Source organism: Monopterus albus, unplaced genomic scaffold (genome assembly GCF_001952655.1).
Source record: "Monopterus albus unplaced genomic scaffold, M_albus_1.0 scaffold16.1, whole genome shotgun sequence".
In the NCBI taxonomy this organism is placed as follows: Eukaryota; Metazoa; Chordata; class Actinopteri; order Synbranchiformes; family Synbranchidae; genus Monopterus; species Monopterus albus.
The window spans coordinates 2,934,204-2,949,677 of record NW_018127896.1 but is presented as its reverse complement, the minus strand read 5'-3'; the positions used below and the strand labels follow the sequence as shown (position 1 = coordinate 2,949,677).

The window sequence follows — 15,474 nt, the reverse complement described above, 5'->3', positions numbered from 1 at the left end:
CTTTCTAAAAGGGACAAACCACCATTGCCAGGTAATACAGGCAAACTGTACATTTATTCAAACTGTAAGCAGTTTGAGTAAATGTTATTCAGAATATTGAGTTTTATTGCATTACTTAGTCCATTTTATTATATTGCACAATAATGAGGAGACCATTGTTCTCACTATCTTTGTGTTAGAAACGTAAAAACATACATTTTTACTATTGATCACAACCCCTCAGTGCTCTTTCTTCTCGGCACCGGTGGAGTTGACTATAGTCAACAACACTGCCACTTCTCCGTTGAACCAATTTTTTATTTTTTTACCATAATTGGATGAATATGGACCAGTTTGACTGCTGATTGCAATGAAGTTGAGGAGGCTGCACCATTTTCTCCCTTGGTTATTTTTTAATATCATGACATCAGGTAAGTTCAGGCTTAAATGTTTAAGATTACATTAGAATTTTAGTGCCTAAATGACATTCCACAAAGTGATATTATTAATGTCGCCTCTTTTAAACATTTCTTTTTTAAATGTGGCACATTTATTATTATTATTATTATTGTTGTTGTTGGAAAAATGATGAATTTTGCATTTGTCTAAACCTAATGAATATCTGTATGAAGTGAAATTGCGCTGTCAGCTGTTAGCCTGCGTCCTGCAACACTAAAGGCTGGAACATTTATTTTGTTGCTCTGTGGACTGAAGTTATTGTAAGTTATTGTGGATAGTTTTTGCTAAGTGTGTGCTGTTCTCTGTCTTCCCAACAGAAATCTGCTGCTCTGTCTCACAGAGCCGTCATGTCATTTTTGCTTTGGTGCTTCTGAGTTCTTCAGGTGTAGCACAGTCTGTACCTCTATTTTAAGATATTAATGGTCTGTGATTTCATTTCAACAATATTATTGACTCAACTAGCTACAGTAAATGACAGTACTACTTACAAGTGTTAACTGGCGATATGTCTTTTTTCTTGTATCACTGTTAGGGTATGAGAACACCTTCAAAGATGTGACCCAAACCCAGGCTTTTTCTCACCAAAACCCACCAGAAGCGACACCGTTGCCATGGATGAACTGAAGGCAGTGTAACCCATTAAACTGCATCTGGAGTACCCAAACTACATCAAAACATGTGAACTGTATTCAGCAGATGATTGTGAATCTGCAAACTCAGCTTCCAAGTGAAGGACTGTCTGGTTCTGACATAAAAATTCAGGCTAGAAATTGTACATTGAACGTTTTGCGTGTGTGTGTGTGTGTGTGTGTGTAAACAACAGTGTGTACTCCTGCTATGTGTTTATTTTAAATAAAATTTTAATTAAATCAAATTTATTGCATTGTGTGTTTGTTATAATTAAGATACATTTTGAGTTTTCTTAAAGTAACAGTTTAATAATAAATTAACTTTAACTTAAATTTTTTACTTCCAGCCCGTTTAGCATTTAAGTCAATTTCACTCAAATCAGTTTAATTATCCATTAGTAAATTTTTTAGGTCAATCACTTTCCTCAAAATTTCTACATAAAGTCAACTTGTCCATGTTAGTGGTGCTTCTGCAAAAGGAGATTTGTTTTGCTTCAAGCAGAGGATGACATCAATTGTCACTCCCTGCAGGTTCTGCACCTGTTAACGTCCAAAAATACACTTGTTCTCAGTCGTCATATAGCCTAGTCTTCTTGTTTTCATGCCTGTGAGGAATTTCTCCATGGCTTTCCAACCAGTATATTCCAATGAAAAGGAAAAATCTGTCAGATACAGCAGAAGCGTGGTCTCATCAGGTGAAGTATAAATGATGTTGTAACTGTGCATCAGAGGCGCCTGTTTCCATGGAGCCTATTCTTCTGTGATTCATCAAAGTTGCGACGATCTAAAATAGCCTTCAGCAGCGACTGATATGCTATTGCTAAACATAATGTATTTCTTGTTGATGTTCCGTCCTTGACAGAGAATCTGTTTTTTTAGCCTTTACTACTTTGCAATAGGCTGAAATCCACCATCTTAACTCAAACGCTCCTTTCCTGAGAAAAATATTGCGAAGTGTTGTATATCAATAACTGGATAATTACTTTTCCACCCACACTGTTTACAGTGCCTTTGATTTTTTTGATCCTGAGTTTTCAAGATTCAGTCTCAGACCTCAATGATTCAGTCTGTTTTCATCAGAGCTGAGTTTCTGAGGGATTTCACAAGGCTCAGTTTTTGGATTTCTGTTTTTTAATTTGTGCAACTTCCCACTTGTTAACATTACAAGTTAATATTAGTAGCCCCTTATAATACAGCCCGAGATTTACACTGAATCAGGTACAAATAAAATACTGAAAAGCTCCTACTGGTAATTAAATATACTGTAGGTACAGTGGATGAAAACAAAACTATTAGAAACAGTGCAGTGAGCAGATAACATGATTATAAATCTCTATACACACACTGCAGTAATGTTTGTGAATGAGTAAAACTACAGCTTGCATGTTAAATTACACAGTATGAATTGGATATGTGGGATCAACCAGGTTGTAAACACTGTTGTTCTTTAACTTCATGTTTGCTTCGAGTACTGTATGTACCCAATATTTTAACACTTTGATTTAAAATGTTTAATTTATTTCTCCCTCCCTCTAAAATACCTGGTTGTTACTTCCTTATTCCCCACAGTCTTGTTTTCTTCCACTCTGTCTACATTTCAGTACAAGTAGGAAACAGCAAGTATTTTATTGGATCAGTAAAATACTATGTTATTGAAGGTTTTCAAATAACATCATGCTACTACTTTTTATTGACACGGTCTGGCCTCGGGTCAGAGGCTAAGGAATACACACTACTGAGTGAGATATAGTGCAAAAATATACAAACTTTATTGGTCCTTCAATACATTAAACCTTCAGGACACAAAAAACAGGAACCCCTCCTCCCCACAGAGCACAGACCTTACTGGGCAGACACAGCCACCTTACAGAAAGCAGGGCAAGGCTTATATTGCACTTTTCATACACAGAGGGAATTCAAAGTGCTTTACAGAGGCAAAGAAAAACAGTAACAAGATTAAAACAGGAATAAAATCAGTTAAGGCAAAACGAAGATGAAACATTGAGATAAAATAAAAATAAAAACAGACAAAGTAAAAGGTCTGAAACATGATTATCTACTGTAGCAGAGAAACCAGTCGTACAAAGGCGCAGGAAAAGTGCAGTTTTCAGTTTAGAAAGTGACAGAGTTGGGGCACATTTAAGGTCATCAGAAGGCTGGTTCCATAACACAACACTACAAGTGAATAAAGCCAATTTTTAGCAACCACTATTGACCAATGCACTGCCGACTACTCAAAGCTCAGTATTTCATTTTATAGAAATCAGTAAGAGACCTCTCCAAAGTGAAAGCAGGTCAAAATCATTTTCACCAATAAAGGGGGCAGATGGCCGCTCTACCCAGGAGAGGTCTTGTCTCTTGAGGACCTGGGATAGTCTCCACTTATTAAAGAGCTCTAAACAAAATAACACACAACCACTAAATGTAAAGATTTTAATGAACCCCCCCCTCAATAGGGCCGTAACATAGATTCTTCCATCAAGCCAGGAAGTACCAGCTGCAGCCCAGTTGTGCTCTGACAATGAGGCAGTGGACTTGCTTGCTGTAGTAGTCAGTAGAGGCACCACCAACACCAGCCTCATCAACCAGTGGCAGAAGGCACTTGGTAATCCCCAGTCCCTCTCCATCAAAACATTTTTAAGTGGATTATACGCTCCTGAGCATTTCCCTGTCCTCTTCTTGTTTGTGGCTGGTTTTTTTTTTTTTTTAGCCTTTACTACTTTGCAATAGGCTGAAATCCACCATCTTAACTCAAACGCTCCTTTCCTGAGAAAAATATTGCGAAGTGTTGTATATCAATAACTGGATAATTACTTTTCCACCCACACTGTTTACAGTGCCTTTGATTTTTTTGATCCTGAGTTTTCAAGATTCAGTCTCAGACCTCAATGATTCAGTCTGTTTTCATCAGAGCTGAGTTTCTGAGGGATTTCACAAGGCTCAGTTTTTGGATTTCTGTTTTTTAATTTGTGCAACTTCCCACTTGTTAACATTACAAGTTAATATTAGTAGCCCCTTATAATACAGCCCGAGATTTACACTGAATCAGGTACAAATAAAATACTGAAAAGCTCCTACTGGTAATTAAATATACTGTAGGTACAGTGGATGAAAACAAAACTATTAGAAACAGTGCAGTGAGCAGATAACATGATTATAAATCTCTATACACACACTGCAGTAATGTTTGTGAATGAGTAAAACTACAGCTTGCATGTTAAATTACACAGTATGAATTGGATATGTGGGATCAACCAGGTTGTAAACACTGTTGTTCTTTAACTTCATGTTTGCTTCGAGTACTGTATGTACCCAATATTTTAACACTTTGATTTAAAATGTTTAATTTATTTCTCCCTCCCTCTAAAATACCTGGTTGTTACTTCCTTATTCCCCACAGTCTTGTTTTCTTCCACTCTGTCTACATTTCAGTACAAGTAGGAAACAGCAAGTATTTTATTGGATCAGTAAAATACTATGTTATTGAAGGTTTTCAAATAACATCATGCTACTACTTTTTATTGACACGGTCTGGCCTCGGGTCAGAGGCTAAGGAATACACACTACTGAGTGAGATATAGTGCAAAAATATACAAACTTTATTGGTCCTTCAATACATTAAACCTTCAGGACACAAAAAACAGGAACCCCTCCTCCCCACAGAGCACAGACCTTACTGGGCAGACACAGCCACCTTACAGAAAGCAGGGCAAGGCTTATATTGCACTTTTCATACACAGAGGGAATTCAAAGTGCTTTACAGAGGCAAAGAAAAACAGTAACAACATTAAAACAGGAATAAAATCAGTTAAGGCAAAACGAAGATGAAACATTGAGATAAAATAAAAATAAAAACAGACAAAGTAAAAGGTCTGAAACATGATTATCTACTGTAGCAAAGAAACCAGTCGTACAAAGGCGCAGGAAAAGTGCAGTTTTCAGTTTAGAAAGTGACAGAGTTGGGGCACATTTAAGGTCATCAGAAGGCTGGTTCCATAACACAACACTACAAGTGAATAAAGCCAATTTTTAGCAACCACTATTGACCAATGCACTGCCGACTACTCAAAGCTCAGTATTTCATTTTATAGAAATCAGTAAGAGACCTCTCCAAAGTGAAAGCAGGTCAAAATCATTTTCACCAATAAAGGGGGCAGATGGCCGCTCTACCCAGGAGAGGTCTTGTCTCTTGAGGACCTGGGATAGTCTCCACTTATTAAAGAGCTCTAAACAAAATAACACACAACCACTAAATGTAAAGATTTTAATGAACCCCCCCCTCAATAGGGCCGTAACATAGATTCTTCCATCAAGCCAGGAAGTACCAGCTGCAGCCCAGTTGTGCTCTGACAATGAGGCAGCGGACTTGCTTGCTGTAGTAGTCAGTAGAGGCACCACCAACACCAGCCTCATCAACCAGTGGCAGAAGGCACTTGGTAATCCCCAGTCCCTCTCCATCAAAACATTTTTAAGTGGATTATACGCTCCTGAGCATTTCCCTGTCCTCTTCTTGTTTGTGGCTGGCAGTGTTCTTGTATTTTTTTTTTTTTAATGTATTATATCTCACGTGATGGTGTGTGCACTTTAATGTAAAGCACGTGGAGTTTAAGTGTGTTATACAGAAATAAAATTGCCTTGCCTAAATCAAATTACCCCACACTGACACTTCCACCCTGAACCCCCACAGACCAGAAGAACGGTGTAGGCAGAGCTGCAGCAGGGCCGAGTGATGACGATGATGGTTGCTACATCCAGGTGTCTAAAAAACCCTCCTCTGCTGTGGAGCTCCCCACCATCTCTGCCTCATCTGGCGCCAACCAGGCCAAGATGGCACGTGCCCGCAGTAACACCTCAGAAGCCAAGCTGCAGGCCAAGAAGCGAGTCATCCGCATGCTGATGGTGATCGTAGCTCTCTTCTTCATCTGCTGGATGCCCCTGTACTCAGCTAACACCTGGAAGGCCTTCGACCTAAAGTCTGCCGGCAGAGCTCTCTCAGGGGCGCCCATTTCCTTCATCCACTTGTTGTCCTACTGTTCTGCCTGCGTTAACCCCATCATTTACTGCTTCATGAACATGCGCTTCCGCAAGGCCCTGCTCTCCACCTTTGCCTGCTGCTACCGCAACCGGTTCTGCCGCCGGTGCTGGTGGTGTAGGAAGAGGGAGGGAGGAGAAGATGGCATCACCGCCACTTCCATGGCCACAACAATGACCACCTCCATGTCCAAGTGCAGCTACACCACTGTCAGCACCACTGGCACCTGCTGAGCACTGAGGAGAGCTGGGTGGTCACATCAGCAGCTGTCATGCAGTGGTTCCTGTGTACATCATCTGCTTCATTAATCTTTTGTGTTTCACTCTTCATCTTACTATGCTGTGATTCATCCACTGACTAATATCCCTGCCCTTGCTCGTGAGGCCTTTTTAAAAGGTCTTGTTCAAATTCTGTGTGCATGGTTGCAGAATGCGAGGTGGTGAAAACACTGTTTCAGTTTGGTGACATTATTTTTCCTCCTGTTTGTTACATCCTGAAGAGAATATCAAGTGCCTGTGCTGTTTGTGTGGCTTTGTTGGTCGTGGTAGTTTGTTCACTGGCTGAGACTGACGTTTTAGTGAAAAACTACATTGAAAATATTAATTCTGCATACATGTAAATACTGTCTTTAGGTTCGGGCTGTGCCAAAGGTTAATTTCTGACAAAGACACACTGCTGAACAATGAGGACTCATTAACTCAGCAGTGAATTATTATGGACTTCAGCCTTTTTTCAAAGGTTTTGTTCAGTGTTGTTTCAGCTTCATTCATTCAGGGTCTTTCTCTCTCATTCTGCTATCAGAATCATTTAATTAAGGTTGCAGGAGGTAACTTTAGAGATTGTTGGATGTTAAACATTTGAACACAAAGAAATCATCCTGTTTGCACCAAAAGATCTAAGGGTCATGAGTCGGTCCAGTTTTTTCTGGACAAACTTCTTCTTTACCTCTGAGTGTTTCATCACTTCTTGTGTGTAAAGCTGACAAAACACCAAAAACCAACATTATTCAGGTGATTTGTTGGCTTCTTAGTAGTAACAGGGTTTTTGTGTGCTTTTGCTGAGCCACTTTATGGTTTGGGCTGAGAAGGCAGGTGCATCTTTACATAAACATCTTCAAGATAAACATCTGAAGACTAATTTATTTTCTAACATGCATAAATGCAGTAACAAAGCCAGGTGTGTAGAATCGGGCAATTTTTTTTGTATTGATTGACCCTGTAGTTTAGCAAAATGGGATCAAACAGGCTTGGTCATGGAAGTTAAATCTCCCATCAGCCCTGGTACAAATGTACAGTATGTTGAATACTGATGCATCCATGAAAGGCTGATCACACCTGCTTGTTGCTCTAGTCTGCCCCAGCTGCAGATGGCACAGGGAAAGTGCTTTAGTCAAACTCACCTGTTCTGCTCAATTATCTCTGTGGTGTCTTTTATCTACTCTCCCTGCTTTCCACTGCAGAGCTCCCAATTACTCTAAGCATTACCAGAGTACAGAGCCCCAGTTTCCAGGCTTCTACTAATGAGGTGTTTCTCAGGAACCCTCTCCTGCAGTGTACACCTATGGCTTTGCCTTTGGAAAACTGATGACACACTCAATCAAAAGCCTTCAAATTCATGATAATAACAATAACAGACTCTGTTACTAAGGAACCATTAAGCAGCGCTTGTAGCTCAAAGTGTGCTACGAAGAGGACAGAGAAAAGATATGGTTGGGCAAAAACAAGTACAAAGTAAAAAATGCATTGGGATAAGGATAAAAGCAGTTATAGTAAAGAAATACATTGCTTCAAAGGAAGATTTTGGGACTTGTTACTAGAGAGGTTGATTAGAATGACACATCATGGCTGTCAACTTCATTCATGGATTCAGATAATTATGCCAAAATATGGACATGACCGTGTTTCAGTGAATAATTTAACATATAACGCAGACTCTGAATTTGATCAGTCGGCCTCTGCAGCACAACAATAGCTGGATTTGTGTGTGTGTGTGTGTGTAGTACGTCTGTCCCACACACTGACAACTTGGCGCTGTCATCTCCCACCACTTTCAAGTCTCATCGTCTTTTTCAAGTCCTTCCGTCGCCTAGAACGCCCCATCCTCAGCCTCCATCCCACCCACCCACCACCCTTCTTTTTTATCCTTTTCACTGTAGAGGCGTGTGAATACATGAATGACAATAGCATGAGGGTGACAGCTGAGATTTGCAGGCACAAGCGCTGTCCGAGAGCAGTTTACATGTGGTGGCAGGGAGTTGGGCTTGTAGACAAGACAATTGGCACAAGAAAATTCCCAACAGTGCTTTACTTGTAAACACTTTCTGGCTGCTTCCACTCGGTGTCTGTTTCTGTAATTAAAGTTGGAGACAATGAGTGATTTCTGTGTCTGTGCCAGCAGGAGAACCCTGTATCTGTGCACCCTTTCACTTTCTGATAAAAAAGAAAACAATATTCTGAATGTTTTGTGGACATTATGAAACCGGAGCACAGTTATAGCACATTGCAGTAGATGAGTAGGAATAGTCTAGTGTACTTTTATTATTTCATTGACTGCAGAATTGCAATGTCATGAAATAAATATGTCTGAACAGTGCAAAGACATCTGGGTAATCTTGCTCACTAAATGTTCTGATGGTAAATGGTTTTATATAGCACCTTTCTACGCATTGAAGCTCACTGAAAGCGCTTTACACTGTTTCCCATTCACTCGCACCAATGATAGCACCACAACCATCTAGGGCTTCAGTGCCTTGCTCAAGGACACCTCGACAGGTGTCCCGGAGAAGGTGGGAATCAAGCGTCAGCCCTGTGATTGGGAAACGACCTGCTCTACCTCCTTAGCCACAGCCACCCACAGTGCAAGCCTCCCAGGGAGACTGAGCCTTGCTCTTGAAAATATGGTATTTTTGTTGTATTTTATGTCTGTTTTGCTGTTCATCCCTGCAGGCCAGCAGCTTTAGATGTGCATTATTAAAATAAGCAAACCACCCAGTCTTAGAACTGCTACTTTATGTTCTTGATTTTTTTACCACAACACAGTACAGACTCCTAAAAAAACAGTAAAACGGTTCTCTGACCCTGTCTCCAAAACAATGCCAGATGCAAATTGAAACTGAAATAAGATGAAGGCACGGAACCGTGCACACAGTTGGTTTCTCTCTTATCTCTACCTCCCTCAACAGGAATCCCATTAGGTGCTTGAGGCGGCATGCCTAGAGGAAAAAACAGCAAACCTCACTAGTCTCTTTGGTTCTGCACAGTGTTTCACAGCTGTCACTTTGGCAGTGCAGTAGTACTCTTATATTCATGATGATTTGTGTGCCCTCCATTTTAAAAACCCAGGCATGTCATTAGTGTCATGCATGTCACTGTTCACAGCCATATATCACAGCACTCCTGCTCCTACAAGCAGCAACAAAAGGCTTTGACAGATAATGAGGTCTTTAAGCTGCTCATTATGATTTTGCTCAGTTAACTCATGTTTTCAGCTTAATCAAAGGATTGCATACTACAAGGAAACGGTCCAGCTTGAGCTTACAAAATCATTCCTTACTGCAAATAAAGCTGCTTTTCTTGGTTAGCTGCTGGGAGTTGCATGATTTTCAGCCAGCAGCAACACTGACAAAGACCTCATAAGTAAATTGGAAGATGTTGCTTCTTAATTATTTATAGAAAGATGCCTGTGAGTAAAATGTGCCTCTGCTGTTCCTTTGAGGAATAATTTATTACTGCAAAGAGCAATTTTTGTAGTTTAGCCTCAGGCACAAAATGATATATTTTGTTTTTGCCTACACCTGAGTGTCACCACCATCTGCTGTCATCTCTTTTTTTCATGTACATTTTTCTCAGCCTTATAAGTCCCGTAGACAGGGAAATGTGTCTTGGGTAGCTTCCGCTGCTCCCTCTCAAAAGGCGGGGACAATGAAGTCGTTTTCTTCGTAACACCTTATGAGGGAGGGTCGTAAGTGTTGACATTTATGTCAAGTTTCAGTCTCAGCTTCAAGGGAAAAACCCTACAAGTCAACAAACTGAGAAATACTGAGGTGAAGAGCAGGCACAGAGATGAGGTGGTGAAATCACATATTTAGCTCTTATTAGCAGTGGAGCTGTTTTGCTGGTGGTGAAGCTCTGTGTACATCTACATGTGTTTTATGTTTACCAAAGCTGTAACCTGGTCTGCTGTAACATCTGGTGCCTGCTTGTGCTACAGTGTAATAATGTAAAATATGTAACTGTCTGTTAGTTGAAGCAGGACATATGTCTGTGAGAGCGGTTTCATGGGAGATTATTGATGTTTGTGATGTTTTGCTTTCACTGTGTCTCCTATAAAATTGTTGGGATGTGGTCTCGTTTTTCATGGTTTGGTTCATGGTTACTGGCTTCATGTAAAATATTTTTCGTGCCAAATGTCCATTATTTAATAAAAGCTAGATATTAGGGGAAACATGAATATGTCTGTGCTATGTGTGTGAGAACACTTGTAATTACTTCAATAAAAAAAGTTTCTAAACGGTAAGCTTGTCTCTGCACTAAAGTTAGAAGCACTTTCTCATTTCACAGAGAGGCGAGCCGGACTGTGAATAAGTATTCAGCACTCAGACATGAAAAAGGGTGATGAATAATAAAATAGCAACAACAATGGCTAGTCAGCTTCCCCAGTGAATACACTGGTATGGATCAAAGTCCTTGGAGGACGAGGAGCCCTCGGGAAGTTCAGACTCGTATTTCATGGACAGGGATGAGGATGAATGCTCAGGAGCCATCGCCATAGCAACGCACCCGGCTACAACTTTAATCTGTTGTCTTGGATCAGAAAACTGAGAAATACATATATTTTTTTCAAGCTGTCCACCAGAGATGTTGATCTTGCTCTGAGTAAAACCAGAAGCCCATTTGTTTTTTCTCAGGCAGTGCAGAAGTCCATGCAGGCTTTTAAAATATTTTACACCATCAGCATGCACATTGAAACATGCCATGTTCCCAGAATATTAATGATAGCTGCGCTGTTGATTGTGTTAATGGCCATCCGTCAGTTAAAGGCAGCTTTCTGCTGTAGGCCAGTGCATATACTATGTCCCCTTTCTTTCTTTCTTTTTGTATATAAATTTTGTCTATAACTGTCTACAAAAACATAAGGGATGGCCATGTGCTCCAGTACTTCAAGATTTTAGTTTGTCAGAAACAGCTGATCAAATACCAGGTGATTTAATGTATGGGCTGAAAGCAGGGGCCAGAAATTCAGAGGGTCTATAAATGTCAGTCACCGTGATCATCATCATTAGAGGCATTGTAATGTTGCTCATAGATGTATATGATGTCCTTATTCAGGAGTACTGATTGATTGGGCAGTTTCTGGCCAGTGGCGACATTTGTTGACACTGATTGGTCAGTTTGGCGTCAGGTGTTGTTCCCTTATGAACTGCTCTCGCGAGCTCCTGAGTAAAAAAAAAAAAAGAGTAATCAACAATGGCGGAATTTAGGACGTAGAGGAGCACTCAAAAAGGCTCAAGAAGAAAGTGAGAAGTGAGTGCAAGAGAGTAATTTCAAAAATTACCAAATATAAGTGGATTTGTCAAAAAGGCTCAAAACAACAAATCGGAGTCCTGTAGACTCAGGCAACGTCACTCCACAGCTCTGTGGCGGCTGATGCTAATGTTAGCATGATGGCTCCAGTGAGTGTCATTAGCCAAGAAGACGCAAGTATCTGTAACGAAGGCCAGACAGTACGGCTACCAGGACCGGACACTGACTCTGAAACAGCTGAAACGAGTAATGTTACATGTTTAAGGCACAGCACCAGCAAATTGGAGACACCCCCCATGCAGCACGGACCCGGGTAAATGGGAGAGTGCGTCAGTTATGCTTCTGATGGTGTTTATTGGCGGTGTGCAAGCCAACCTAAGGTGCATTACCGCCACCTGCTGGGCTGGAGTGTGGAACGATAATAGAACCGTAGGAATATATATTTATATATATCAAAAAGTTCTTAGAACTGCATAAACTACTAAATTCTATCCAAAATAACTATCTGCCAAGCAACTAATAACAACTCTATATGCTGTTTCACAATTGCTGCCCAAAAGACACTAGTGATATACCAGTAATCTTCTGTTCCAGTAGTATCATTCGAGTGCATTGCTCATTATAAGCACTGCATATGAACAGGACGTGCTCTACAGTCTCTGTCTGACTACAGTGTGGACAAAGTCCTGTAGGGTGTTTACCTATTTTGTGCAGGGTATAATTTAAACTTGTGTGACCTATTCTCAAACAAATTACTACACTTTCCTCTTTTCTAGTACCAGTCCATGCCTGTTGGCATCCAACCAATTTTTGGATCTTGTACAAATGTCTACCATTTTCACACCCATCCCATTGTTCTTGCCAAACTTTTTGAATATGAATATTAATAAGGGATTTCATTTCAAATCTAGAAATTGGGGTATGGCTGGTAACGGCATCAAATTTTAAAGACATTTTAGCAGCAGCAGCAGCAGCAGCCTCCTCATTACCTTCAATTCCAACATGAGCTGGATCCCATAAAAAGCTAACTGTGACATCTTTCTTAATCATCTTCCACAAGGACAATAATATCTTATTTAATATGTCTTGTGTCCGATACGCCCGACTTAATACTAGAGAGGGCCGAAGAATTATCAGAACAAATGAATCCCATAGTAATTTTCCTCCACCCACTGCAAAGCTAATAGTATTGCACCCAGTTCAAATGTAAATACAGTACCAACAAGTGATCAGATGTTCTTTCCCTTATAACTACTCTACATTTAGAAATAACTAGAGCAGCCCCTGTTCGACCAGACTCAGGATCTTTGGATCCATCAGTAAATATCATTAATTTATTTTTGTAATATTGGTTTATAAAAGTCACCACATAGGTTGTTGTGGGAACATGAATTGGTTTGGCTTTCAGTTCTGTAATAAGGCCCAGATTCACCAGTTGCCTAGAAAATAACCTAGGTGGAGTCTCCGGCCATGAAACAGTTGGACAATACTTCAAATTAAGCAAATTAATCTCTGGGCCATAATATTACCCATCCATCCAAAGTTATAAAAGTTAGACTCATTGTGTTCCCAGCAATCCAGTAATATTTAGCAGGATGGGCACTATCATGACCCTGCAGGCTAGCCCAGTAGTGCAACATAAGTTTCAGTCTTTTTAATCTTAAAGGAGCTTCCCCAAGCTCAACCTGCAAAGCAGAGACTGGGGATGTCTTAAATGCTCCACTACATATTCGAAGAGCTTGAGCCTGTTCAATGTCCAGCAGTTTAAGATTGGACTCTGCTGCTGACATATATGCAATACAGCCATAATCAGTAACAGATCTCATCAACGCTTGGTATATTCCCATTAAGGCACTTCTACTTGTTCCCCACTGCCGTCCCGAAAGACATTTAAGGAGATTGATCTTCTTGCATTTATTTCTTATACTATAAATATAAGCCTTCCATGTCAGCTTTTCATCAAATACTACTCCCAGAAATCAAACTTCTTTTACTTGAGCCAGAATTTGTCCATATAATCTGAGTGTAGTTGGTCTATGCCTGCTAGAGCAGCAGATAACTTGAGATTTACTGTCAATTTGAACCCCCATTTTTTGTCCACTGTTCTACCCTATCTATAGCAGTTAGCATTCCCTTTGCAATATAACTATGATAACCCAGAGGGCCCCATCAGCTGCATATAAAGATTTCCTCACTTCTTGTCCAACATTCGCAAAGACATCATTGATCATTATAATAAATAATATAGGACTACACACACTACCTTGTGGTGTACCATTATCAACTGTATAAATATCTGAAAATTTGAAAATAACTTTTCATGACTTTGTAAACACCATCCATTCCTGGGGAAAAAACTCTAGCTTTAGCTAAAGCCCTGATGACTTCAGACATAGTGAAAGGTAAATCCAAGTCTGTATTCTGTGTATCATGAACTTCTACAATACCAGAATATTGTCTGATGGTTTCAGCCCTGCCTAGTATGTCTTCTAATGATAGATTTCCATTACTATGTATTTTGGAAAATGATTCCGCCATTAGATTTGCTTTGTCTTTGTCATTTATTGCAAATTTACCATTGAAGCACAGTACTGGAAGCTTAACTGACCGCCGTACACCATTCATCTTCCTAATCATACTCCAAACATCCAGTAATTTTGTCTCTCTACCTACTTTGTTACAATATTGCCTCCAATATGCGCGTTTAGCAGCCCTTATTACCTTCCGTACTACAGCTTGAGTTTTCTTGTAATGAATCACTAAAGCAAATGAATGTGTTCTTTTAAGTAGTCTCAAAGCCTTATTTCTTTGTTTGACAGCGATATTACAGTCATTGTTCCACCACGGAACACATTTTTTACCAGCTCTGACTTTACTTTTAGGAATGACTTCTTCCGCAGTTTGCATAACAATATTAGTTATCTTTTCAGTCAACTCTGCAGTGTCACAATTATGACCAAGTAGCTCAATAAATTTACTTTCAGTGTTAAAGGTAAATACATTCCATCGCACATTATCAAATTTCCATCTACGTGTCTCAGGCAAAGTTTCCATAATAACTTCTATTCCAGCTGTAACCAAATCACTTCCTACTGTAGGTCGCTTCAATACTTCCCAAGAACAGATTTCTGCAATATCACAGGAAGCTAAAGTTAAATCAATTGCTGATTCTTTATTCTGATATCAATTACACAGAGTTCCTTCACCATCATTTAAACAGACCAATCTTTTATCATCCAAAAACTCCTCTATGATTCTCCCATTACTATCTGTATGTTTACTACCCCACAGAGTACTATGTGCATTAAAGTCTCCACACCAGACAGGTTTTCCTAGAATCGGTCCTCCCACAGAATCCAACATGCCTCCAGTAAGTCGGCTACAAGGATTATAGAAATTAACAACAGTCAAGCTACTATTTCCAAACCACACCCTAACACTTATAGAGTCATATTCTATATTAATATCAAGTATGGAATTAATAATTGGTTATTCCTTGACTGAGCTTATGTGAAGATCATAACCTGATATTCATATGAGATCAAACAAGGAATTAAATTAAATGGTATGCAATTTATTTTACACTATAATATAATATCTTTCCCTTTCTATTAACTTGTGCAGCCTGTATAACCTTTTGTGCCATGTAAAAAGAAGAATGTGTTATATAAGGAATTCATAAAGGACAGATCAAAGAAGGCGGAAGAAAAATATAAGTTATATAAGAACAAATTAATTGAGATATTGAGGAGATGTAAGAAACAATATTATGCTAAAGTATTAGAGGATAATATAAATAACATGAGAGGTACTTGGAATATATTAAATAAATTGATTAGAAACAGTACCAGCA

At 39.6% G+C, this 15,474-nt stretch overlaps 1 protein-coding gene across 1 annotated transcript in view; it reads left to right on the top strand.

The window, feature by feature from the left end:
* The window catches only part of LOC109955742 (cholecystokinin receptor-like), a 38,113-nt gene extending 27,506 nt beyond the window's left edge, over nucleotides 1–10,607 (top strand). The window contains exon 6 of the mRNA XM_020592161.1: nucleotides 5,755–10,607. Coding sequence (XP_020447817.1) covers nucleotides 5,755–6,332 — 578 coding nt within the window. The 3' untranslated portion in view covers nucleotides 6,333–10,607. The remainder of the gene's footprint in view (nucleotides 1–5,754) is intronic.
* Nucleotides 10,608–15,474: the final 4,867 nt, after the last annotated feature.